Raw genomic sequence first — 26,175 nt, 5'->3', positions numbered from 1 at the left:
ACAGAAACTAGGTTCTGTGGCATGTGAACTCCCTCTAGGATCTCCTACCCTGAAAGGTCTGAATGTGACACACACAAAAAATACAGACTCTGTCCAGCTGGACAGAAAACCAGTTATCTCAAAACTCCAGGGAAAGATGAGTCTTCCAGAGCAAGAAGCTAAAGAACGTGTAGAAAAAAGTGATGTTTCATCAAAAGAACATCATGCTTCCTTGCAGTTGCTCCAATCACCTGGTGATAAAGATGCTTTAAAGGATACAGCAGTAGATGACTGGCTATGTTTACCTATAGAAAAAGTGGAGAACAAGACTACTCCATTAAGTATCAATCTTTTTAAAGAGGAAGCTGAGCTTAATGTATTTAAATTAGGCCTAAAGAGGTTAGAAAAGGAAGCCTCTGAGATGTCATCTAGCTTGAACCTGAAAGAAAAGATTTTGAAAGGGACAACTTTTCACTCAAATCAGTGCAAGGTCTTTGAAAAAACAGTAGAACAGAGCCATGACATTTCTCCTGCTGATCAAAAAGAAGAAATTGGCAAAAGCACAGGAAAAGTGAATGTGCCATCCACAGATGAGCATGAAAACAAAAAAAGCCTCAGGAAACTGTTTAGGGAATTTGAACCTTTCTGTCTACGACATCAGGCAGCAGACAAGGATGATACTCTTGAGGGTTCTCATAAGGCTCAAGCTGGTTTGCAGAACCTGCTCAGAGAAACCTTTGCATTTCAACCTTCTGAATATAGAAGGGTGGGAATGAAAACATCCAATGATATGAATAGTATATCACTAACTAATTGTAGTGTAGAATCAACATGCCAAGAAGATACAGGTCAGCCTGAAGAGGTCAATGAGACCACAGAAAAATCTGTTGCCCCATCCAAGGTCAGTGGCTTGAGTTCTGCTTTAGAGAAGCTGCTGAAGGAGGCCTCTGAAACACCACCTCCTAAACCAAAACGTGCCGACCGCACAGTATGGGGGACTGCTGACGTGGAAGTTAAAAGCACGACCTATGAGCATGATGGAGAGTTGCCGCAGGAAATCAGTGAGACCATAGAAAAGTCTGTTGCCCCATCCAAGGACGGTGGCTTGAGTTCTGCTTTAGAGAAGCTGCTGAAGGAGGCCTCTGAAACACCACCTCCTAAACCAAAACGTGCCGACCGCACAGTATGGGGGACTGCTGACGTGGAAGTTAAAAGCACGACCTATGAGCATGATGGAGAGTTGCCGCAGGAAATCAGTGAGACCATAGAAAAGTCTGTTGCCCCATCCAAGGTCGGTGGCTTGAGTTCTGCTTTAGAGAAGCTGCTGAAGGAGGCCTCTGAAACACCACCTCCTAAACCAAAACGTGCCGACCGCACAGTATGGGGGACTGCTGACGTGGAAGTTAAAAGCACGACCTATGAGCATGATGGAGAGTTGCCGCAGGAAATCAGTGAGACCATAGAAAAGTCTGTTGCCCCATCCAAGGTCAGTGGCTTGAGTTCTGCTTTAGAGAAGCTGCTGAAGGAGGCCTCTGAAACACCACCTCCTAAACCAAAACGTGCCGACCGCACAGTATGGGGGACTGCTGACGTGGAAGTTAAAAGCACGACCTATGAGCATGATGGAGAGTTGCCGCAGGAAATCAGTGAGACCATAGAAAGATCTGCACTGTCCAAGGCTGAATATGGAGTATTTGATGTTAATTTGCAGAAGCTACTGAAAGAGGTGTCTGAAACACCAGCTTCTGTGCTGGAAAATATGGATAAGAAAATGCAAGGTAAAATACAGACTAGTCAAAGTATGAATGCTTCACATCAACGAGAGAGAGATCATCCTCAAGAAATACAAGAAACAATAGAAAAAACTTCTGTTTCAAATATTGCAAAATTCAGTGAATTCAGTTGCTCTTTAGAAAAACTTCTTCAAGAAGCATCTGAAGTTTCATGTCCAATATCCAAAGAGTTACATAAACAAGGAAAGTTTGGGGATCATATGTTTCCATCACAAAAAGAGACTCTATTCATGACAATGTCACAGCCACATAATGCTTTAAGTAGCTATCATACACAGATGAAGATAGCTATGAAAGGGGGAGCTCCAGAACAAAATATCAAAGCTTCAGTAAATGATCTTGCAGTAAGTGAAATTGAAGCTTCTGATCTTCCTAAAAGAAATGGAGCTATTAATAAAATAGAAGAGAGAAATATGGCTCCAGTTGATTCTCCTCCCTTAGAAAGAGACACCAATATGATTGCAATCAAGCCATTCAAGATAAACGAAAAAGGAAGGAGAGACGAAAGCACATCCTTGGATGCCTCTGAAAAGAATTCAGAATCTAAAGCACTGTCAAAATTCGGAAGAGCAAGCACGCCACTTAAAGATGAGAGCAACTCCCCCCAGCCAGAAGGAGCTCAGCTCTGCCTAATGCCTCAGCATGAGGATAATGATGAAGAAGGGAACAGCTCAAATTTGGGATCCAAATTTTCAGATGAAAACTCTGATTCCCACTCTGGAACCGGAAGTTCAACTCGTGAGCCGATTGATTTCTAAAATTCATGGTGCTGGGTTGTTAAACATGGCTACAATTTTTTCTTGTAGCCGACTTGTAATATGTTAACCGAAAGTCTGTGATACTTATTTCTTAATTGAATGCTTTGGATATTTGGGAAGGATGGGAAGAAGTAATTAAGTCCTTTAATTGGAAAGTGTTTGACAAACACGTGCTACATTTGGGTAAGCCTTTTTAGTAAGGGGAGTTTAGCAGCATGAATCAATCACATCAGTCTTCATGATTTACCCTTTTCTTCCTCCCTGTGACATCGTCTTCAAATTAATAACATTGTAACACTCAAAATCTGGTATTTCTTTTAAATATACTGGATTAAAAGAGGAAAAAAAAAATAGCAGTGGCTGACTGAGTTCATTCTTTAGTTTGACCAGCTAGTCTTCAAAGGTAAATACTTATCAGTGGAATGGCTGGATATAAAGACAATACCAATACTCTGTGCTATTTCATTTAGTATTGCTGCCTGTTGCACTAGAAAGTGGCCATATAAATGAAGTGTAAGGCCTGGTTGGTTGCCTGATGGGGAAGAAAGCGAGGTAGGGAGAGGAGAGAGGGTCTTAAAGGTTTCTGAAGGAGCGAGGTCTGTCTTGATTCTGCCCTTGAAGACAACTGCATAATTTCAGGGATCCAAATATCTCCACAGCTAGGTTTTTTTGTGGTTGTTACTCAAGTATTGAAACAAAATTACTTTCTATGTGGAGTAAATATAATGGACAAATTTACACAGAGGGAAAAACTAAAGCTATTAAATTTTTTGTGCTGATTCATAACAAGATGGTTACAAAATGGCTAAAGTCTGAGTTTATCCTATATTGTTCTTATAGACAATTAAGTGCCATAATTGCCCCAAACCCCCTTATTAGTCGGTACAGAGAGAAATACCTACACAGGGCAAATCAACCAACCTGTCTCTCTCTACTGATGGCTGAGAGAATTTAGAGAGAGTGAATGGACACAAAATTAGACATTTATTTTGTTTATTTTGGATTTATTTTGTATTTTCATTGAATGTTCACTGTCTTTGCTAACAGTCAAAATAGATTCTCATGAGAAATCCATGGTTGATTTTTTTAGTGACTTGCTTAAAATGGCATGTCTGCGTGTGCAGTGTTCATGTGTTTTGTCTCATAACAGGTTCAGAAGAAGAATTAAACCCTGTTTTGATGGCTTTGAAAAGGAGTGCAGATAGGAAAATGCCTTCCAAAAGTCTAGAGGACATTCCATCAGCCACCTCAAGTGAGCACAAAGCTTGTGTGTGTCTCCCATGACCCCTAGTTTGGCTTAAACATGTTCATGCTGGTCTTCCATACAGCTTTGCCAAGTAGTAGTTTTTGTCTTTGTTTCTCAATAAGCCGTATGGAGCTTGTACTGCAGAGCTGAATTCTTTTCTCATACGGTTTAGTTTTCAGTGCTTTGTGTTAATTTTGAAACAACACTGGTCTATGAAGCAGACATCTATCAAAAATGCACTGTGTTAATCAGTGATGAACTGTTTCTTGGATAGATTTTCAATAGTGAAAGTATTGGCAACTACCCAAATTGGTAATGAGCAATAACTGCCATTGTCCCCTGGCTGCTTGCTTGGGTCAAATTAGTAGACGGTGGAAGTACGAAAAAATCATCTTAGTTTAGTAGTGTTTCACCTGTGTATTCTAGCAGTTAACATACCAAACTCACTTTAAGAGAATACAGTGAGACAAGACTGTACTTAAAATTCACTCCTGACTTCCCTCAGTAGCCTCCCAGGATTTTTTTTTTTAAATTATTATTCCTGTCTTCCTTCAACCTGCCCCTGAGTGTTTTCATGCTTATCCCATGTCTAATGGGGAAGACATAAGCTGAACTTACATTTGTAAACTGAAGTGTGGAGGTGTAGATTTTGAAAGATGTTGGCTATTGTTGGCAAATTACTCTTCTAATACTACTTATGCTATTGCTTGCTTCTAACTAGTTTCTAGGTTTTAGGTATGCACTAACATTGTTGCAACAGCACACTGATAGAAACTGAGTCAACATGAGACTGCTGCTTGGATGTAGGCTTGAAGCAGTGTGTGAAGTAGAAAGCATCTCTTGAATTTAACCATTCCCACGGCTCCGCTGGTTTGTTTGGGTTTTTTGTCCTCATTACTCTTAATTCTGTGATTACCACTGCCATCCATTTTATCGAACTGAACAGCAAAATTTCTAACTACGTGTTACTTTTTTCCTGCACAGATAAAGGAAAAATAAATAATCCAAAGGAAGAATTAGCTCTTAGTGCTGAAGATGGTAAATATCTTTTGTGTCTGCATGGAAGTTTACTGTTTTTTTAATGGCCTCTTGTTTGCTAGTGAAGGAGTTTTGAAACCAAGAATTGTGTTGCACTTTTAGATTTGATTAACTTCAGCATGACTTAAATGCTTTTGCAGAATTTTGTTGTGTTGTTTTTTTCTTAAGGAATATACTTATGTTATATCCTGCTATATCTGTAGAAACTCTGCACCACCTACCAGTGTATTATTTTAGCCTTTGGTCACTCAGCCTATGAAACAGTTACTGAAATAATTGAGAGCTTTGAGCATTAGCTCAGTTGAAAGACTTGGCCGAAGTAGACATTGAATTTGTTTGTTCATCTGTTGCATTATAAGATGTAAGATTACTTTTGCTCATGCAAAACACCCTTTAGAAGACATCAGTTGCAAAGGAACCTCTCATAATCCCTGTCTCAGTCCAGCAAAGTAGAATTACTCTAAGCAATAGATGAACCGCTAGGTCAGCTGCTGTTGATATCATCAATCCATTAGTGCATTACAGATGCCTTACTGTTAAATTTTTCTGTATGCCTTTAGAAATTCCAAATCTAAGCAAAATAAAAGCAAACCTGATCCAAGAACATGTGAAGATGAACACAATAGAAAACCATCAAATAACACTGAATATGGTGGAATATAACACACAAATCTTTATTTACTGCATTAAAAAACCAGTTGTGCACAGTTGCATTTATTGTCATGTTTTAGATGCTTTAAAGCGTTCTGCATGTTAGTGGCCTATAGTATAACAGGTTGACCGTAACATAATAGGGTGCATACAATGTCCAGTAAGTTAACAAGACTTAAGTAGCGTACTATGTTTTGCTTTCAAATGGAGACCCTGTACTGAAAGCATGTTATATATTCAATATGGAATGTGTAGACATGTAGGGGTTTTGAGTTAAATTTAAGAGTGAAGTTTTGAAAAAACGACAGTCTCAGCTAAATTGATAGCTGTACAGACAGCTGTACAGAATAAGGCAAGTTCTCTTGAAAATACTATTCATATTTTTGCTTTGCTTAACTTGTACACTCATGTTACTTTTGTTATGATCATGTTGCTTTTGTTATGATCCAGCTCCTCAAAGGAGGACAGCAACGCAAAACATAGAAACATATGGGGTCTGGGGAAGTCAAAAACTCCCCACATGTGAAATATATTGATGTTGTTTATAACATTGCAAAGCTGTTTGTGCTACTGAATGACTGTTGTCAATACTGCACTGAGCAGGTCTGAAACCTGATCAGCATCAAGAGAGGAATGAAAATGCAGCAGGAAGTGAGTAATAGGATTCTTCCAGCAGACAATGGAGAGACTTCTCCACCGATATTTAAACTAATACATTAAAAATCCTTTTTTATTTAACAACTAACAAGTTATACATCTGGACTGGATACTTGCTCAATGGGAAAACTGCATCTAACTACATACTGACAATAACTGATACGTTGAGCACTATTTGAGCTTCAACAGCAAAAGCTTTGGAAAAGCCTAACTCGCGCCTTGCAAACAATCCCATCATGTGTGCAGTGTTTCGTTTTATGCAATAGATACATGCCCCTGTAGCTGGCTGTTTGTTGCTAAATAATTCTCTGTCATATGATATTCAGTATTGGTGCATTTCACAATATGTATCCAGTCCAAAGACATAGAGCTTTAGTGCATTATTAAATATAAGTGGTGTTAGAGCATGGAAAAATCTGAGAATCGTGGGCTTACTGCAAACTGGATTTTTGCAAGGCTAGTTTGTGCAATTAAGCTTTGTACAGTGAAAGAACATGGAAGTGAAGTTCAGTAGAGGTATACAAAAGTTGAAGAGATGGTCTGCAAAAAACCCTGCATCATTAATGAAATATGCATCTTATAATTCACTAGGAATACTTGAAACTTCCGAGTTCAGGCCTAAAAATTGCTTGGTTTACACAAATGTTCCTATTGCCATTAGTCTGAGTAAATAAAAGAACAGAGTTTGGCTTGTACATTAACTTCTTACCAAGAACCTCATGATGACTCTAATGTCAATGATGGTGTGGTTAGTGCATGAGTGCACTTATCCTTGTTCTAGGAAGAAAATCTAGAAGGTAAACTGAAAATGTTTTTCTTCATCACATTTGATGAGAATTTGCTTGCAGCACTCAGGCTTGTACATCACGTCAAGCAATGTGAACATTTCTGCTCCTACCAAAGTTCTTTGGTCAGTGTTATATGAGATGTCAAACGATGACAGCTAATGATAGCTTCTCCGAGTCCAGGGTGGGGGGAGTCTTGCATCCGAGTTGTAAACTGGTTGTGCATGTGCATGTATTTCATCTGAAGTTGTTTGTTTCTAACTGTGTCCCGTTACGAAATCGCACTGCTTTGATGTGCAAACTTCTTGAAACGTTTTGAATTGCTGCTCTTCAGTTTCCACAGTGCCTTCAAAGCCTAATAAGCTGTTTTCCAATCCTGAAAAACTCAAAGGACTGAGCAAGTCAGTACCATCATTCCTACAGGAAGAGGTAAGTTCCATCTCTGAAATATTGTGACTAAAACTTTTGATTACTGTGGCATTATGCATTTGTCAAATAGTGCTTTCCAGGGTCTGCCAAGTCAGTTTACTATTGGACCGTGGCATGGAGTTGAGCTTGTGGTGTAACAAGCAGGAGCTGATCCTAAACGACCTGTGGCTGATTAACCTTTCAAAAGCTTTAGTCCAGTATGTACAGCTAAACATACAGAGCATGTTTTATCTAGGAGATTGAAGCATAGCGAACGCTTGCTGTTATTCCCAAAGGCAATCTCTATCCTTAAGCTAACAGGGCTTTTTTTTTTTTTTTCTTCAGAACACACATATGTGCATACATTTATTTTCTTCAGAGCCTAAAATCTCAAATGGGCGTGTAAGACCATAAGAAATTCACCATCTGGTAACCTTTCTCAGAGGGCTATTAGCTTGGTGTTCTGCTTAGGGATGTAGGTTCAGGTACCAGGCACCAGGCTGTTAACTCTGTGTAAGTGAAATTTCAGAATTTACAGTAACATACTGTGCCTCTGTAAGTCTATTATTATTATCATCATCATCATCATCATCATCATCATCATCATCATCATGGTGTGGGCCTTCGAATAAGCTCTGAGGCCATATTCAAATCTCCTAAAATGACACCGAAGTTTGAAAGTGGTTTGAACTGCCTGGGCTATGACTTCCCAAACAGTCAGTAAAGAGAGGAGTGGAGACCAAGCACAGATGTCCTACTATAAATGCCTAAATGAGGTAGTTCCATGGGTCACAGGGAACAGGAAGCTCTGAGGAATAGGAAATACCTCGTCATTATTGAACTTGGACAATACCATAGATTCTTCTTTTTTCTTTTTTCTTTTTTTTTTTCCCTTGAGTGCCATAGTATGAATGTGAATTTGTATGGCAAATGTGTGTGCAAACCTCCCCCTCGCCCAAGCTGTTAGCAAATCAAAGTTACTGATGCTGTCTTCCAGGTCTCCCAAATGGTGGTACAAACACCTGAGTCCTGTCAATGAGGCATGTGGATTAGTGGACACAGGCTTAAATGGGACACAGGAATTTGGGGCATAGATACCACAAATATACCTGTGTCTGTACTACAAAATGAGGAATCGCTGCTTACCCCAGCCCTTATCACTGTAACTGCAGCATAAGCATCGATATTTTGGATTCTTTTTTTAAAAACATGTCTAAAAGGACTGAAGGGTCAGAATCAGGAATATACTGTGCCCTGTCTTACCCTACTCCCTCCTAAAGTCTGAAATAACCAAAATGTGTTGTTACAGGTTTGATTAATCTTACCTTAAGTGCAGAACTTAAAAACATACAGTGTCTATGAATTACACCTCTTTAGTTAAAGATTCTCTAAAATTACACCATCCTAATGCCCCTTCTGCTGAGAAGAATGCACAGGAAACTTTTCTAAGGCTATTAACATTGTACTGTGGATGGACCAAAAGATGAGCATTTCAAAGTATTAGAGGTGGGATACCAAACAAGTCTGAAATGAGTATCTGGCATCTAAAAACAACCAGTTACAGCCTCTGTAAGAAGCCAATTAAAAAGCTTACTCAATGGGTTTTGAATGAAACAGTCTGATGAATAACTCGAAAGCCAAAGGACTATATATAATCAATCTGGTCATGGTAGAAAGGGTTTGGGGATGGTTCATATTGATATTCTAAGGAATTGTCAGCAGCCAAATCTGTTTATTCTGCCCCCCAAATTTATCTTTAAAATTGTGATTAGTCCCAACCCTGTCTTGAGTTGTCAAGCTCACAGTGCAGGATGTCTTAAAATACATACACGTGCACACACACATATATATGTGTGCATGTATATATATATATAAAAAAATAGAGTGTATATCTATAAAAATAGCATGTATGTATACCATGTGCTGGTTCTGCCTTGGAGTTTATCATCACTGAAGTACCATCTGGCCAATACGAAGCACAAAACTAATGAATGCATAACATAAATTTGGTAGAAATAACAGGTTAGAAATAAGCATTGTAGACACCATGTAGTCACGGTATTATTAACACTCATTTGTATGTGCTACTTCAGTTCTGGAATTATTTTTAAAATAATGAATTCTGATAATAGCATACTTCCTAATTAAAGAAGAAATACAAAGAAATCTATCCCTTAGAGTACCAGTGTCTTTTCCTTCTGCTTAAAAGAGATAACAGCCTAAAAAATTAAGGGTTCTCTACTTGTGAATAGCAACAATGTCCTTATTTAACCTTTTGAATTAACTTAAAAAAAAAAAAAAAATCACATATGTAATGCATTCTGGAGGCATGCAGTCACCCACTCCAGTGCTTAATAATTCCTTGTCTCTGAAGTTCTAGACGTTCCACAAACCTCCACAAGAGCAGCTTTGACTGTTCCTCTCCAGAGAGCAGGCTTTGCTCAGTAAATTAAGGACAGGGTTGAAAGTAAGCAGAACTGGGTTCAGTCCTGCATTTCTTCTGCTGACCCGCTGTGTGGACAGCAGCTAAAATGGTCTTAGGCAAACCATATAGCCTTCCTCTACAAGAGGGCTTAGGATTTTCCTGTCTTTCAAAAAGCCCATGTAACGGGACTGATTTATTCACACCGCTTAACTGTTACTTCGCTCCCTGGATTTATTTTGGACAGTCCTAAAGAGCTCTCTCCAAAACAATTTTTCTCCCAAGGAGCCTTGCCCTAGGTAGGATGGACATTAGTCGGGCCTTAGCTTTGGCCTCTGAACTGGGGAACAATCCTGGCCTGCTTTTACTTAGCAGTATAGATACAGCCAGAGAAGCTACAATCAACGGATCTTTATAAAGACCTACTGAAAATGTTTATACGCTAGATATTTGTTTCTATAAATACTCATTTTCTTAATGTGTGTAGAAATTGTTGTTTACTAATCTTGCATCTGTTAGTAGATCTATGACAGCAGTTCAAAACTGTATAAAGGAGGGGGGAAGCCTTGTAAATCGTTCATGGATGGAATACAACAGGGAGATGATGGTTTCTGTAACAGCTTGCATAGGAAGATGCCAAAGCACACGTGGGAAGTAAAGCATCAATTACAGTGATAGCACAGAGACAGAATGGGGTTGTAAGCATGTAACCTGATAATGACCAAGTAAACCAAAACTGCAGTTCCCTGATGCAAAAGCAGGGCCCTGCTTGCCCTCTTGCAAGAAAGGCTTTTTGCAAAAGCCAGCTGTATCCAGTGCTGTTCTACTGTGCCTGTTACCTGCCAGCTAACTGCCTTAAAGATAGAGGCTACAGAATTGATGGTATCTGCTATATAACAGAAAGGGACTGGTAAAAGACCTGAGCATTATCACTTGCATAAGTTTATGCATGAGACAGTTAAGTAGAGAAGTTGAGTTTAATTGTTCCAATAAAGTTAACTTTGTACTTTTTCATTGCTATTTGAGATTTAAAACCAAACAAAAAGCAGTAATACAACCAGGTTTTAAAAAACTTTCAGTGTAGGCTTTCCGTCAGAAAAATTCCCTTTCAGCTCTTTTTTAAATGCATGGCCTAATTTAAGAACTATTAATTACTCATGTTGGCACTACAAGGGGATTTAAATTCAGGTTTTCACTGAGTCCCAATCTGCATTAAAATTCTGTTTGGTTTTTTTTTTTAATGTTCCTTGTGACTATAAAGAACCTACACAGACTTTCTTTCTGTGATGTTTTTGTAGAGTGATGACAGAGAGACAGATACAGCATCAGAAAGCAGTTATTCCCTTGGCAGAATCAAGAAGAGTCCCAGCTCTCTAACCAATCTTAGCAGCTCTTCTGGCATGGCCTCCTTATCCTCTGTATGTAAACCAAAACCTTGTTTTAATGGCACTTTGCTTTTGCTAATCTCTTCAGTATTCTTTCGTCTCCCTTCTTACTCCTCTTATCTTTCTTCCCTTGGCATCTCTGCCTCCTTCCGTTCCTCTCTGTTATGTGAACCCTTGCATGGAATTGCCTAAAAAAAAAAAAAAAAAAAAAAAAAAAAAAAAAAAAAAAAAAAAAAAAAAAAAAAAAAAAAAAAAAAAAAAAAAAAAAAAATTGGTTTTGCTTTTCTTGTTTTCTAGTAATATATTGGAGCCTGTTCAGGACTCCATTGTGCAGCATACTCTATAAACACTGAACAAAGAGATGGCTTTTACCCTGAGAGCTCACATTTGTAGCTGAAAGTAGGGATCAATTTATATAGAGCAAACATTTAGAAAAGGAGAAGCGGGGGTGGGGGAGAAATAAGTGAAAGAAAGACAGTATTGGTATGTGGGGTGCATAATTAAGTCAGTGAACTAACTAACCAAAAGTCATTAACTTATGCAGACTTTATTGGAAAAAGGAGAATTTTGGGGAAGGATGTTGAGATTTAAAAAAAAAAATTGTACATCCTTCTCTTTCTACCTGTGTAGGGTCTAATTTTCAAGTATGTTTTGTTTAGGCATCTAATTCAGCCACAGACTTTATCACTAACCTTTTTGTCGGTATTTTCAGAAGGCCTGTTGTCCTAAACTCAGGCTCTGCGTTCTGCAAGGAAGATCAGCTGAAGAGATACATAAGTAATATTTCAAGGATCTGATCACAGGCAACCTCCAGATCTACAGCATCCTATCACTTTATTTCTTCTATCTCAATGCAATAAACACATCCAAGTTTCTTGTAGAAAACTTGGCCTAACACCGTTGATTTACAAATAACTTTCTTTTGTTAATCTGCTTGCTGAGAAGCTTGTGTAACAGTGTCCATTACACTTCGTTATTACATCTAAAGGGGACACCGTTGTTTTCTTCACTGTCTGAATTCTGAGCATAACTTCTACCCTACTCTTGAAGTATCTGGTGAAATGCAGTGCCTGGAAAATTTTTCTCTTCTTGTATGATACAGGTAAGCGGAAGTCTAATGAGCATCTACAGTGCAGACTTTGGCAATGTTGATGTGAAGGGGAGCATTCAGTTTACTATTGACTATGTAGAACAGCTGAACGAGCTCCACATTTTTATTTGCCAATGTAAAGACTTGGCAGTGGCAGATGTTAAGCGACAGCGTTCAGACCCGTAAGTATAAACAGAGTAATTTTTTTTCCTAATGGAAGTTCTTCTTTTAATGTATAAATGAAAACTGATTTTTTTTTTCCAATCACTATAACCGATTGGAGTAAACAACCAAATAAATAAATAAATGAAAAGCTATAACGTGCTTTACATGGTTTTCCACTCTGAACTGAACATAGAATTGCCACTATAAAATGGTATATATATTAACATGGGAAGATGAAACTTTTAAGAATGTGAAACTTTTTTTTTTAAATTCAACTTTCCAGATGGTAAATCCTGCTTTGATAGGTTTTCAATAGGATTAGAGCCTATAAATATGATATCTAGGCATACTCTATAGTTAAATATTCTGTATTTGTATGTGTGTTGAGGAGACATTTGAACAGATTACCCCCGGAAGAAGGAGATTAATGTTCCACTTTGGAAACTATTGTTATACTTCACTATATTCCATTTCTTAAATGTAACAAGCTTAACAAAATAATGGCTAGTTAATTGGATTTCTTTTACTTTATAAGAAAATACTTGTGTATTTTGGAAGGGGAAGTTGGAAAGGGTGGGGTGTTTTGCTCTTCTAACCAGCCTGTCTAAATTTTAGGTATGTAAAGACCTACCTGCTTCCAGAGAAATACAAGCTGGGCAAACGGAAGACCTCTGTGAAAAAGAAAACACTTAATCCAGTCTATAATGAAATACTGCGGGTATTCATCAAATTATTACTAGACATGAAATACTGCATGCATGAAGTATGAGGAACCTTAACTTTTAGGCACAGGTCCAGATGCTCTCAGAAAAGACGTCTATGTTAGGATGAGATGGATTGCTCCATAGAAGTACCTATGTCCTTCCATTCATAGGTTAACTCTGCAGTGTACTCTGGATACAGCATTGAGAACACTGATTGCTTGTTGTATACTTCTTGCGAACAAACACAAGTAAAGTATGAGCTCAAGATGCTTGAAATAAAAAGTAAAACATGAAGAGAGTTTTGTTCTGAAATGAAGTGAGCAGTTACAGATGTATAAACCAGGACACATTTTTCTCTAACCTTGCCGCTTTCAGACACATCATTGATGAAAATCCAGCTTGTTTTAACTTTTTTTCTCATTTCTTCCTCCTGGCAGTATAAAATTGAGAAGGGTCTCCTGAAGAACCAAAGCCTTAATATCTCTGTCTGGCACAATGATACCTTTGGGAGGAATAGCTTCCTTGGTGAAGTGGAGCTGGATTTAGGAACTTGGGACTGGAATGATAAATCCAACAAGCAGATCAACTGGTTTCCACTCAAGCCGAGGGTAGGTTACTAAGGGTGGGTTAGCTGTTTTGTATTTTCCGCTGTGTAAGTGCAAAACCAAGTCATTTATTTAGGCCTGGTCTTGTGTGTTTGGTGTTTTTTTGTGCTGGTTATAATCATAAATACCTCTTTACTGGTGAACGGAACATACAGTTCTGAGTTTTCTATTAGTCTAGTAAGTACTAGCTATTATAGTAGGAAAAACTTTCTCATAATCTAAGGAGTAGGAATTTCAAGGTATTTTTCACTTACGTCATGTTGCTGCAACAGATACCTGAAGACACTTGTTCCCTGAGTATGAAGTAAACCTACTGAGAATACGAAGTGCAGCAACATTTTAATATCAGATGTAATGATGACTTCCGTGTCTATGTGCCTCTTGTTTGTTAATGGGTTTCAGCCAATATCTAAACTTTTAGTTAAGCCACTGCCAGAGGTTCTGGTTTCTTTTGTTTGTTTGTTTTTTCCCTTGAGTTTACTTCATTAGTTCATCCCAAAATTAGCTCAATCCAGTTTTATAATTTGTAGAACAAAACAGGAATGTCATGGTAGTCTTTAGCACTAGTTTAATTTGACTGATTTTAAAACCGCTCTGGGTAGATAAATGTAACCAAATGTTAACAGGTGCCATGTTCCATCTACAGATGGTCCATGACTCTCTATGAAGAAGTGACATATTCTTGTGACTTCTTGCAAGAGAACTCTTGTTGAGGCTGGTTTTTAGATCAAAACATTCCTACAGATATGAGTTTATTAAAGTACACTTTCTGTTGCACAGAGTAAGTTTCCTCATTGAAAGAGCATATGTACTAGTTTTAAATAAGAGCACAACAGTGGAAAAGATGTGCCATCAAAACCTTTTGGCCTCTCCTGGGTCTTGTTTTCTGCTTTAGTGGAAGAGCTATATATCTGAGGCACTGTCAAGTGGTTAAACATGCCCTAAAATTTCTCATGCCTTGTAAACTGAGGGAAGACTAATGCATAAGGAAAAAAGGGGAAAAAAACTTGCCTCATGTAGAAATCAAGCTTGTTCCAGTGGAAACCTTTGCATGGTAAACTCTGTGCGTGAACTGCAAGATTTGAGATTTGTGAGTTTTTTCCTTAAATTTCAGACTTCAACAATGGCTCTTGAACTAGAAAACAGAGGGGAGATGAAACTAGCCCTCCAGTATGTCCCACACCCTGTTGGAGGTATGCATTGCTTCTTTGCTTGGGCTTGTCAGGCCTTTGGGGCTTTTGTTCTCTTTTTTTTTTTTTTTTTTAGAAAAAAAAGCTGTTTAATGTTTTTCAGCCAATTCAGACATCTTGTTTTAACATAAAAGTAGAAATATTTTTTTTCCTAGAGGATTAAGTCACCCTGGTCATGAATTCATTTTAGGATCTGAAGATCACTTTAGGATCTTTTGTTGTTTTTAATGTTACTACAGAAGAAATTACCTTATTGTTATAATCTTAGATTTGTAATGCAGTCTGTATGTGTAACAAAATTCTGTTTTCTCACAAATAATTTTAGAGATTATAAATCATCAGGCAGGTACTGTGATATGCTAAATAAACAGTGATATGCTAAATAAACAATGACAACACACTAAATTCAAGCAATATTAGAAGTAGAAAATAGCAATAAGTATTTAGAATGCAGAAATTTATAGCAGTATGATCTGTTTGGTTTAATCTTGTCTGGCAACTGATAACTGGCTGATCTGACAGTGAAGTCAGGTCTTTAATCCAGCCGGCCAGGCAGTCAGTAAGAATCAAATACATTAAGAGCACAAAGGAGCTTATCTGAAAGAACAAGCGGCAATAAATGCTAACATCACATAGACTGAAGACAAGCTGATCTCTTTATCTAGGAGGCTTGGAAAGAGAAGACCAGCAGCATGTATTTGTTTAGTTGTAACAGAAGAAAAGTCATTGTAGGAATACAGACATGATGTGATCTTGCAGTACTTTGATGGGATGAAGATTGCAGCTTCAAGAGTAGAGAGGGAGGTTGAATTAAGATGTGAGATAATGAGAGTCTAGGCTGAATATCACCTCTACAAATGGGCAGGAACTGCTGCATCATAGAAATTACCTTTAAAAGGGATCTACAAGGCTTAATCAGATGTTTTCTTTCATTTTTACAGGAAAGAAGACTCTATCTACTGGTGAGGTCCACATCTGGGTGAAGGAATGCCATGACCTTCCTCTTCTGAGAGGCAACAGGCTCAACTCTTTTATTAAGTGGTAAGAACTGTGGTTGAAGTCATCAGACATGGTGGCCTAATAATGCTACTGTTGTGCTTTCTAATCTTATCTTCATTTTTCTACATTCAAATTAAAAAACACCTAATTACTTTCTGATTCTCCGTTACTGTAATGCAAACTGTCCTGCAGGGCTTACAACTTCAACATACTAAGTATATACCACCAAGTAAAATATACTGGGAGAACTTCCTGCGTAATCGCTCCTCTTTCATTTTGTTTGCTCAGTTACTTGGTGAAAGGGCTAGTGTGTCAAAATTGTGCCTGCTTTTATTTGCATTTAAACAAAGCTTGTTTGTGCAAGAGTATGGTTTAGCTTAGCAAATCATGGGAGGAGACAGAAATGAGAAGCATAGTTGTATTTCTTCCTCCTTCCTTTCTACATACAGACTGGAAATGTAAAGAGACAAGAATAACAAGATGGTTGGGAAATCTCTGGCAGCAACAAAAAGGTTTCAGCATCATTAGTTGATAATACAGCAAATAAACTCACTTGTGCTCTTCCCCACCTGACTCCCCCTTCCCTTCCATCCTCTGAAGCACAAGGCTGGATACATGCTGCCAGTATTTCTTGGAAGGGACTGAGAATATGACCTTTCACTTCATCTCCATGATGCTAAAGCGTCTTACCTTCAGGCACATTCTAACATGCAAAGGACAGCGTGAATCAGTAGTTTTTGTCTGTTCGGTATGTTTAATGCAGGCTATGCTGTGCAAGTGCAAACTGACAATGCTTTTTCTTTCTGAAGTACCATTCTTCCAGACACTAGCAGAAAAAGTCGCCAGAAAACAAGAACAGTGGCAAAAACTACAAACCCAGTATTCAACCACACCATGGTCTATGATGGCTTTAGACCAGAAGATTTGAAAGAAGCCTGCATAGAACTCACAGTCTGGGATCACAACAAACTAGCCAACCACTTTCTGGGAGGTCTCAGGATAGGCCTTGGAACAGGTACTGGACAACCAACACAGTAATCCTTAACTTACAAAACACAGTTTTTCCTTTTTTCCTCTTCCTTTCCATTTCTTCTCTTTTTGCAAAGATCACCTAACAGCCTTTCAGTTATTTATTTACTGAAGAGTTTCATTCAGTAACTTACCTATTCTTCAGCACAGGTCCTGAAATGTAAACACTAGTAGCGTTATGAGGGTTAGGATGACTGCCAGGTAAGGAGAAATATTAGAAATAAACCTTTGTCTGGCCATACATTGTATCTGGTACTGTTTGAAGTACAAGAATATGCTATTCCTGCACCCAAAATCTTAATGTCTTACCTAGTTTTTGCATGCATAAGCTTGTATGTGATGTAAAGACAGTATTGGGTGGAGATAAAAGGTTAGATCGGGAATGCATGATAAGATTTGAAGACATTGGATAGGAAAACTTATAAAAGCAAACAAGTTTTTAGCATAAGGGTAATATAAGATGCGCAGATAGAAGAATTGTATTTTCACTGTCCTCTCTGGTCTGAGGTGAGGATGTGTTTGGAGTCTTTTCAAGCAAATACGAGAAAAAATTACTTTTCCCAAATTAACTTCTTGCATGGTTCACCAGAATAACCTAAAATACAAATTAAGATAGTAAATCTCAGTTTGAATTCGTACCCAAGGTTGTATTTCAGCACAAAATCAGTGTCCTGTTTTATTCTTAAACCCTCTCAGATGATAATCGCCCATACATCTTTCTCCTTGGGATTGTGACAAAAAGACTAAGGATTACAAGGAAAAAAAGCCTGGAGAAAGATGACAAGGTTTCTGTGTGAAACTGTCGTTAATTGTATTTGACAGAATTGTTCAAGTGTAAAAATGTAGAACTGGATCTTCAAAGTATTAGGTCAGCTACCCGAGGAGGTGAAACCGTTTTAGAAGACAGGCAAACTTGATTGTCTGCTGTCAACTCTGCAGCACATTCAGCAACGTTTCTCTTAAAACTGACATTTTTCTAGGCAAAAGCTATGGAACTACAGTAGACTGGATGGATTCTACTTCAGATGAAACTGCCCTTTGGGAGAAGATGATGAACTCGCCGAACACATGGATCGAAGATACACTGCCTCTCAGGATGCTAATGGTTGCAAAATTGACAAAATAAGGTGGCTTTTTAATTGCTAGTGTCAAAAAGAAACCTTGGGAATGAAATTAAAGGTGTGGGGGTGAAACTTGGAAGAGGAACACAGTAGCTGTTTTGACAGTCTCTGCTCTGTTGCTGTTCTGGTTTTGTGCTGTCAAATGTCACTTCGTATTTCAAATTAAACTTCTGCCTGCAGATTATTATGTAAATTTAAGGGATTCTTTTATTTCTTACTCACTGAAAATTACTTCAAGAAAGAAGGGACTTACAGAATTCAGTGGTAGAGGTAGCTGTGATACCTGGATGCTTGTGTTGCCTAACTGAAGCGTTGCCAATTCCTTAAATAATCTAAATTACCACCCAAAAAAAAAAAGGCAAGTCAACTCTCTCTGTACGCTTCTAGGATTGTTCATGAAGTGTTATTAATAAGATAGCAACAGGTTGCATTTTGTTCATGCTCATTAGTATGTGTCTGTATCCTCATTATGCCACGTCAGATCTCTCCAGCGAGGAATATGAGCATGAAGAATTTTTTTTTTGAAAGTTCCTTTATCTGTAGTTGTACATTTCTAGGATATGAAAGTCGCTTCTATAATGAAAGAAGCATTACATGAAGTGGTACTGTTGATGTCCTGTTCTGCAAGGTGCAGAGGACTGTTCACGCCAATGTACTATCAAAAATCAGGGTTATAAAAAGTTTTCTTATCCATGCGTTAATTGTCTTGCTAGTATACAAACCTTACTCTTAAATGCTGAAGGCATAGAGGTCAAACTTTTTTTTATTCAATGCTACTCTAAAGGATCTGAACGTGCCAATTCTAGTGACGACAAATATGTTGGGTATTTATTCTGTAAAGTGTACTCGTCTGTACCTCTATCAGCTTGTTTTTTGCAAAAAGTAATTTATCTGTGCTTCAGCGCCACCGTTAGGAGAATGCTGGGATTATGGTGGCCTTGGTTTAGATAGCTTTGCAGCATAGGAAATAGGACTGGAATTTGTAACTTGTAGAAATGCATGCTACTAAAGAAAGACAAATGGATAAAATACACAATGTATTACTTTTTTTTTAATAAAAGCAGCCTATTAAAGCTAACTAGGAATTAAATGTTTATTAAAACCCAATGTTTTATGTTAGCAATTCAGCATGCAATGTAACAAAATGCAGACAAAATATTTCTGAAAATAAATGCACATTTATTTGCTCCAACTATGTTGGTCTAAAAGCTGGTAAAATCTTGCACCTCAGTTAGAGCAGGGAGTGGAAGGGGGCTCTTCACAGCTCCAGCTCAATTGCTTAATTGAATCATAGACATTTAAATGCTACTTGGTATTTATTGTAGACTATGAATGGAAAAAAGGAAAGGTGCTATTCAACCTGCCGGGGAGCCCACTTTCTCTCTCATCAGCCAGGCAGTCTGTGGAGTTTACAAATGCCAAAAGTAGTTGTCAGTCTTGGTATCTTACTGCTTCAGGTGTTTTGGATGAGACTGGTAGCTGGTACAGATTCCACGTTGCCAGATACAAACAAAACATGGTTCTTGTATGACTAGGGAACACCGTGCGTACGACGCTTCAGAACAACGTATTTGTACTTAAGTGGTACAGCAGCTACTTTGCTTCTGTATTCTTAAATAGCCATTCCTGAAAGGGTGGCAATTCTGGAAAAGCAGAGGCACCTAGTTTATTTGTATTCACTGCCTATATGAATTCATTTTCACCTGGAAAAAGTAGGTTGCTGTGAACATGACCTACAATTTCACAGCATTAAAGCTTTTGCTGCTGTTGCGTTTCCTGTGAAGCTTAAATGCATTGCTATGTCAAAATAGCTTTGGGGCTTCAGCTGTAGGGATGGAGTCCTGAGGCTCTAGACTTGCAGCCAAGTGTCATGTAATCTGCTGTGTTCTATCCTGTACAAAATTTTGATAGGTAAACTTGACTGCCAGCAAAATAAAATGTTTGGTTTGTGACAGTATCAATCTCCTTGTCTCTTGGTCAAGTAGAACATCTTCTGTCTCGCTATTCTTGAACCACCCTAGAGACAGACACAGCATTTTGTCATTATCTCAAAAGATGCTGCTTACCACCACACTAAATAGATCAAACCTCAGTTTAAATTTCAAAAAGCTACCTGAATGTGAACATAAGATTTACTTGTGCACTGCACTTGTAATTAATTAGTGTGATTAACTAATGACACAGCAGTATTACATACTACCTAGATGAATCGAGAAACTGAGCCAAGTAACAAAAACAGGCCCTTTAGTACAAAAATTCAGTTCTCCTCCCCAGTTTTTAATACCTTTTTTTCAGCATGTGCAGAAAATGGAGACCATTATAGGTAAACCTATAAGGATAGCTGTCACCACACAGAAAAGTCAGTCTTCCTTGTGCCTCCAAATTTACAGGAGGTCAGCAGGGGCAGTCGCAGCAGTGCCTTTGAAAAGTATAGTAGTGCTTAACAATGCTAGATACTTTAAAGTTATTGTTATCCTTGTTAGTCTGCCATGGAGTCTGCACCACGCTATAGCTCTTTAACTTAAAGATTTTCAGCAGAGCTTTAGCACCCGTGCTTGTCACCTTCTTACTGTTTTACTGTTGTCATACACAAGAAAAGGCAAAGCTGTCCTGGTGAGATGAACTTCAGTGGAAGGGAAGATTACAAACCAAGCTGCTTTATCGGTGGAAAAAGTACTTCGATTACCCTATGCATGCTGTAGGATTTAATTGTAAGAGTAGAAATGGTACAATGCCACCTTCTGCTAAAGGACAGTATGTTGATTTATTAAAAGGTGCTTGAAGGTAATGGCTACATCTAATCATGTAAACCAGCAGGAATTCTGTATTGAAAATATCTAACTGAAGTCATGCAAAATATACTTTTTTAAAAAGATTATTGGTATTTTTTGACATTCTTCTCAAAGTGGTTCTCACAATAAATACAGCTTTCTGCCAAATTCATACTCATTCCTAACTACAGTAGTATGTTCCAGATCGATGATACGCTGATAGAGAAATGCAAGTTTATGAAGCCGATTAGGACAAAAAGTTTCAAGAAACTAGTTTCTTTGCTCTACAGTCAAAAGGAAAGGTTTTAGTCATCCATAACCAGAACTTTAAAGGTGTGTAGTTAGTTACTCACTAAAGGGCAGGTTGATTGATTAATAGCTATGCTTTGATTCTTAATTCCAGTTCACCTTTATGACAAGGCAGCCATACTCCTGGAATGTCTCTGCATATATCCATCCTTGCCCAGAGAAACAAATGGGAGGAACACAACACTTTTTTTTTTTTCTCCTTTTTTTTTTTCCTTCACTTTACAAGCTCATCTTTGCTTTAGCCCAGAATGGGTTGGGTTTTTTGGTACACGCATATGTACGTGTGTGTGTGCGTTCTAAATTACACCATCTTTACGTCCTATAAACCAGGCTTCAAAGTCCCAGCTCTCCTTTCATGCTCTGTGTTCAGAAACCTCCCATTCTGCAAGTAAGCCTGCAAACCTTAGTTGGTGCGGCAACCCGCATCACTTTGGTTTTACCCACTTTGAAAGATCTGCTACTGTGCCCTCCTTGTCTTGCTTGCTTCATATCCTTTACCCACATCGCTCGCTCCTCTTTGCTTCGTATCCTTTTCCAGTGGAGTCAGCAAAACCTGTACCTGGCTTTTTCCTTCCAGCTGCATTTTTTTTTTCCCCTTCCCTATCCTATCTGCCAGATTTTTCATTAACTGCTGAATAAAGTTTCAAGTTGTTTAAGGCAAGGGCTGTGTCTTTACTTACCACGGACCTTCGGCATGTTCTGAGAAGGTCAGAGCCTGCTATTCTGATCTCCTCCAGCACAGGCAGGGCGCAAGCTGAGAGAGAGTCTCCTCCAGCACAGGCAGGGCGCAAGCTGCGAGAGAGTTCTTCAGACTTGCAGAAATCCTCTTCCCTTTACCAAATCTGAGTGCTTTCCAGAGTGTCGGCAGCATTTGTTTGCTAAGAAGCACTCGTGGGGCTGGCCCAGGTCCAGCCAGCCCAGCTGAAGGCATGAGCTCTGGGGTGACTGGATCTCCATGGAGACAGAAACCCTGCAGCACGAGTGGCAACAAAGGGTCAGGGGAAAGAAAACACATGGTAAGAAAACATTTTTCTCCTCTTAAACCCTGCTCTTCATTGTGTTTCCACTGGATGGCCTAAACCTGTTAGTCCTTCCCCCTCTCCTCCGTTATTTCCAAACGTTTTGGCAGGATCCAAGGTAGTGACAGCTGTAGGGGAGCGCAGGACGAGGGTGTAGGCGGAGACAGAGGTGACACCCCTACCGACGGCCGCCACTCTGCAGCTCTGAAACTGCCCGTGCTTCACGGGCTTGAATTCAGTTTTGCTGTACGTTATTTTCCGTCCTTCCTTGAAGCTGGCTCCTTCCCACGTCCTATCTTTACCTCCAGTCAAAGCCCAGGAATTCACAAAACCTGATTATCAGCACACTGTTGCATGTGCTGTGTAGTTTCAGGTCTGCGTCTGAATGAAAAACTCGTTGATCGGTTTTAGGCTGGCTTTTCATATGTCTGGGTAGCATGCTGTACAATCAGGTACCAATAATTATTTTGGTGCCAATGTAATATAAATATTTCCCTTATTTTTACATGAGGAACCAGCCATTACATGCCTAAAATAATCCAGCAAATCAGTGTCAAAACTCAAATGATGAACCATTTCTCCAGGCACAAAGCCTTTGTATCACAGAGCATTCAGTAATTATTAGCATCGTATAAATGCTTTATTTTATTCATAAATCTCTAAGCACGGGATAAGGCTATTCAGTTATTTTTAATGAGCAATATACTATTAAAATCTTATAAATCAATTAGAAGTTTGATGTAACCCTCCGTGTTTTACTTGCATTTATAATACCAGATCTGTAGGAGAAAATAAAGGCAGAGGAAAAGGATTGCTTAAGGAATTATTTACAGCTTTATCACTTACAAGCTTTTTACCTAAATATAATAGTACTTCTCGTAGCTACAACAACAGCGCTTTGAGAAGGAATAATTAGCAAAGCTAGTAACGAGCAAATGAGTAGGCTTGCATAAATACTAAGCCTACATTCTTTGGTTTTGCATTCTTTGGACTTCCAGAGGAACTCCACCGGCTTATCGCAGTGGTGTTGGCCGCGTAGCCATTGGGTACTGTTTAATTACGCTGAATGTCACTAAGAGAAGCGGTCGCTATAAAATTTTGTCTCATCTTTGTGTGAGACAGGGGCTCCATGGCTCAGGATGAGAGGGAGGCAGGGATGGCCAACTCCACAAGTGATCCAAAGACGGGCAGAGACGTGGAAGATCTGACACAAGGTCTGGAGGAACTCTGTGAGAGCCCTGAAAAGGAGAAGAGTGAGAAGGCTCTGCTGCACTCACGCCTAGAACAACAGCATCGCCTTATCTGTATACTGAAGAAAAATGCAGACGATGCACGCAAACACTGCAAAGGCCTGGAGCAGCTCAACATGGAGCTGGAGAAACTGAGGACAGAGGATGCTGTGAAAATGAAAGCCCAGACCCAACGGATTCAGCATTTAGAGGGGCGCTTCATGGATCTGGCCAGCAACCATGAAAAAATGATCCAGTTCAAGGATGAACACAGGAAACGGCATATGCAGCTGTGGGAGGAGAATAAGCTCCTGCGGCAGGAGAACGAGATGCTCTTCAGCCAGACTGTGAGGGAGAAGGAAGCTGAAGTGCTCCAGCTCGCTGCCCAGGCCAGAAAGCTCTCGCAGCAGTTAGCCTCCTTACAGGAGAAATGTGCTTATGAGAGTCGCAGAGCCCAGGAGCGAGAAAAGGAACTGCTAGAAGCTCAGAGCCAGCAAGCAAGTGCCTATGCCTGGGAAGTCGATTCACTAAAAAACCAGCTGCAACGCCTACAGGAGAAGCACCAACAGATTGTTGCACAGGTAGAGCGCACAGAAAGTCAGCAGAGGGCTCAGGGCAGCGAGCTGCAGGCCAAGCTGGAGAGGGCAAATGAGGAGAAAGAGCGACTACTGAACCTGGCCGTGGAGAGGGACAAAGCTCTGCAAGAGAAGCAACGGGAAATCCAGCAGCTGGGGAAGAAGCTGGAGACTGCAGAAAAAGCCAGGCAGAGAGCAGGGAAGCGCCTTGTGAAAGAGGCGGCAGCAGTGGACAATGATCTGAAGGTCCGAGAGCTCCAACGACAGCTCGAAAGCAGCGAGCAGGCATACAACGAGCTCTCGCTGCAGTTTGATGCTTACAGAAAGCACAGTACGGATTTACTGACTAAAGAAAAAGCGCTGAATGTCAAACTCCGTCATTTTATTGCGTAACTGCAGCTTTCTCCTCTGTTCTCGTCTCGGCAGGCGCCTCTGTTGTAACACACCACTGCATTTTGTTCCCTTCCACGAGACCATCTTCCTATTTCTCTGTAGTGTACTTACCAGCTTAAATCCCCCTAAAAGGACTGTTCTGTAGCCCTGTTTTTTTGTTACACTTTGACATAAGTAAGAGCTCTACACTGTTAAATCTGAACAGGGATTGTTGAACTAGTCAAACCTGTGACATGAAAGATTAGGGTGGAAAACGTACAATATGAATTTGATTTATTTGGTCCTAACCTCTGCTGTATGACAGATTTTCATTTTTTACAGTTAAAAGCACATTATTTTCCAAGGTGGACCAAAGCTCACACCCTTAGCCTTTTGCATTTGATTCTCCCTTGAAGTTCAACAGGGGTTGGGCATGTTAAGAGGTAACTTTGAGGCTCCAAGAAAGAAATTCCACCTTGCAACGTCTACATCATAAACAGTCACGATTCAACAACTTAACGGGTCAAAACATGTATGATATGTAATATCATACAATACCTGATGCTCAAGCAAATTATTGCGTATAGTTGTCTAGTAGTCTTACAGGGTTCTGTGGTTGTCTTAGTCTTATTTAATGTCATAGCGTTATTTATATCCCTGTTCAGCTCAAAATAAATTGACAGGTCTTTGGGTGATTTCAATAGTCTTTGAAACAGGTTGAGGTTCTAGATGTTCTGCCAGTTTAAGCGTTTTCCAGGTTTTAGGTGTTTTCTGTAGAGAAAATAGTAGTGATGCACAAAATAGGAAGGCTGTATGTCTGGCAATTTTTTACAAAAAAATCTTTCCCTTTCCTGTCAGCACTGTGGGATACAGAAGCATCCCACTCTCTCTTGCCTCTCTCCTAGCCACGGAGGAGGTTTTTGGCTGCCGAGTTTCAGCTCCTGCTCTTTAACTCTCCAACAAAACAACCCATGACGGGCCAAATGGCATCCCCTGCCTGGGCTGTAGGCAGCTGCCCCGAGAGCTCTCCACGTCCTTTCCCACGTATGTATACCTTGGGGTAACTCAACGTTTTAGCTAGTTGTTTGGGTAGCTCTTGGTCCTGAGCATCTACAAAGCAGCAGCACCGTGTCAAGCTTGGTATCAGTTGAGCTCAGTGTTCAGAAGTGGCCAGAAGCAGAAGGCCTGGAGATCCTCCAGCTTGTCACCGGTTCATCTCAAGGACTTACTGAACCAGATTTGGTTTCTAAGTAAGTAGTAGCTGTCAACAGACTTGTCTTCTGAACTTCTCTGGACTCTCCTTGAACCCACGCAAAGCCAGGTGAGACGTATTGCTCCACTACCTGCTGCACAACGAACCACAGCCTTTCGTTTTGATCCTGGCTCCTACAAGTGCCATTCCACACCTGTTTTATGGACCACATCCTCCTACTTTTCAACCACCTTTTTCCCCCTGATGTGCCCACTCTGCACGCACATTTAATTAATCTAAATGCAGGCATCTACAGTGTAAACGCCAACTGACCCAGGCTAAAAAACTAGGCCCATGGTCTGAGAGGAAGGAACACAGTAGGACTTGACTCGGCGGCTCTGTTTTAATTAGTTGATACGCAGCGAGGAGTGCCCATTTCCCTCTGGTGACTGCAAGAGAGCCTAAAACCAGGTACCTAAATAGTCTAAATCTGGGCAGGGGACACTCACTCGCTGTGTGACAGAACGGCCCCACATGCCTCTGGCCCAGACCCTGCCACGGTCCGGTGGGAAAGCCCCCAAAACCCCTCCGCTCCCGGGGGACGTGCCCCTTCCCTCCCCTCTGCGGTGTCTGTGGGTGAGAGACCCCCACACGCACCCCTCTCCCGCACGCACCCCTCCCAC

The 26,175-nt window shown here is 39.8% G+C and overlaps 3 protein-coding genes across 3 annotated transcripts in view; all 3 read left to right on the top strand.

Annotated features, from left to right (window-relative positions):
- SYTL2 (synaptotagmin like 2) overlaps positions 1–18,030 on the top strand; it is a 44,890-nt gene extending 26,860 nt beyond the window's left edge. The window contains exons 9-22 of the mRNA XM_019472608.1: positions 39–203; positions 660–2,510; positions 3,681–3,782; positions 4,761–4,814; positions 6,069–6,116; positions 7,242–7,336; positions 11,036–11,155; positions 12,225–12,394; positions 12,993–13,095; positions 13,519–13,689; positions 14,801–14,879; positions 15,818–15,917; positions 16,685–16,890; positions 17,885–18,030. Of these exons, the coding sequence (XP_019328153.1) occupies positions 39–203; positions 660–2,510; positions 3,681–3,782; positions 4,761–4,814; positions 6,069–6,116; positions 7,242–7,336; positions 11,036–11,155; positions 12,225–12,394; positions 12,993–13,095; positions 13,519–13,689; positions 14,801–14,879; positions 15,818–15,917; positions 16,685–16,890; positions 17,885–18,030 (3,410 nt within the window). The remainder of the gene's footprint in view (positions 1–38; positions 204–659; positions 2,511–3,680; positions 3,783–4,760; positions 4,815–6,068; positions 6,117–7,241; positions 7,337–11,035; positions 11,156–12,224; positions 12,395–12,992; positions 13,096–13,518; positions 13,690–14,800; positions 14,880–15,817; positions 15,918–16,684; positions 16,891–17,884) is intronic.
- A 5,223-nt stretch (positions 18,031–23,253) lies between these two features.
- Positions 23,254–24,321, top strand: CCDC89 (coiled-coil domain containing 89). The gene has a single exon (XM_019472607.1). The coding sequence runs from the start codon at positions 23,254–23,256 to the stop codon at positions 24,319–24,321; it is 1,068 nt and encodes a 355-aa protein (XP_019328152.1).
- Positions 24,322–25,271: 950 nt separating this feature from the next.
- CREBZF (CREB/ATF bZIP transcription factor) overlaps positions 25,272–26,175 on the top strand; it is a 2,162-nt gene continuing 1,258 nt past the window's right edge. Inside the window, exon 1 of the mRNA XM_019472605.1 lies at positions 25,272–25,360. Within this exon, the coding sequence (XP_019328150.1) occupies positions 25,272–25,360 (89 nt within the window). The remainder of the gene's footprint in view (positions 25,361–26,175) is intronic.

This window comes from Aptenodytes forsteri, unplaced genomic scaffold (assembly GCF_000699145.1).
Source record: "Aptenodytes forsteri isolate BGI_AS27 unplaced genomic scaffold, ASM69914v1 Scaffold180, whole genome shotgun sequence".
NCBI lineage: Eukaryota > Metazoa > Chordata > Aves > Sphenisciformes > Spheniscidae > Aptenodytes > Aptenodytes forsteri.
Note: the sequence above shows the minus strand (reverse complement) of the source record. Positions and strands in the feature narration are given on the sequence as shown.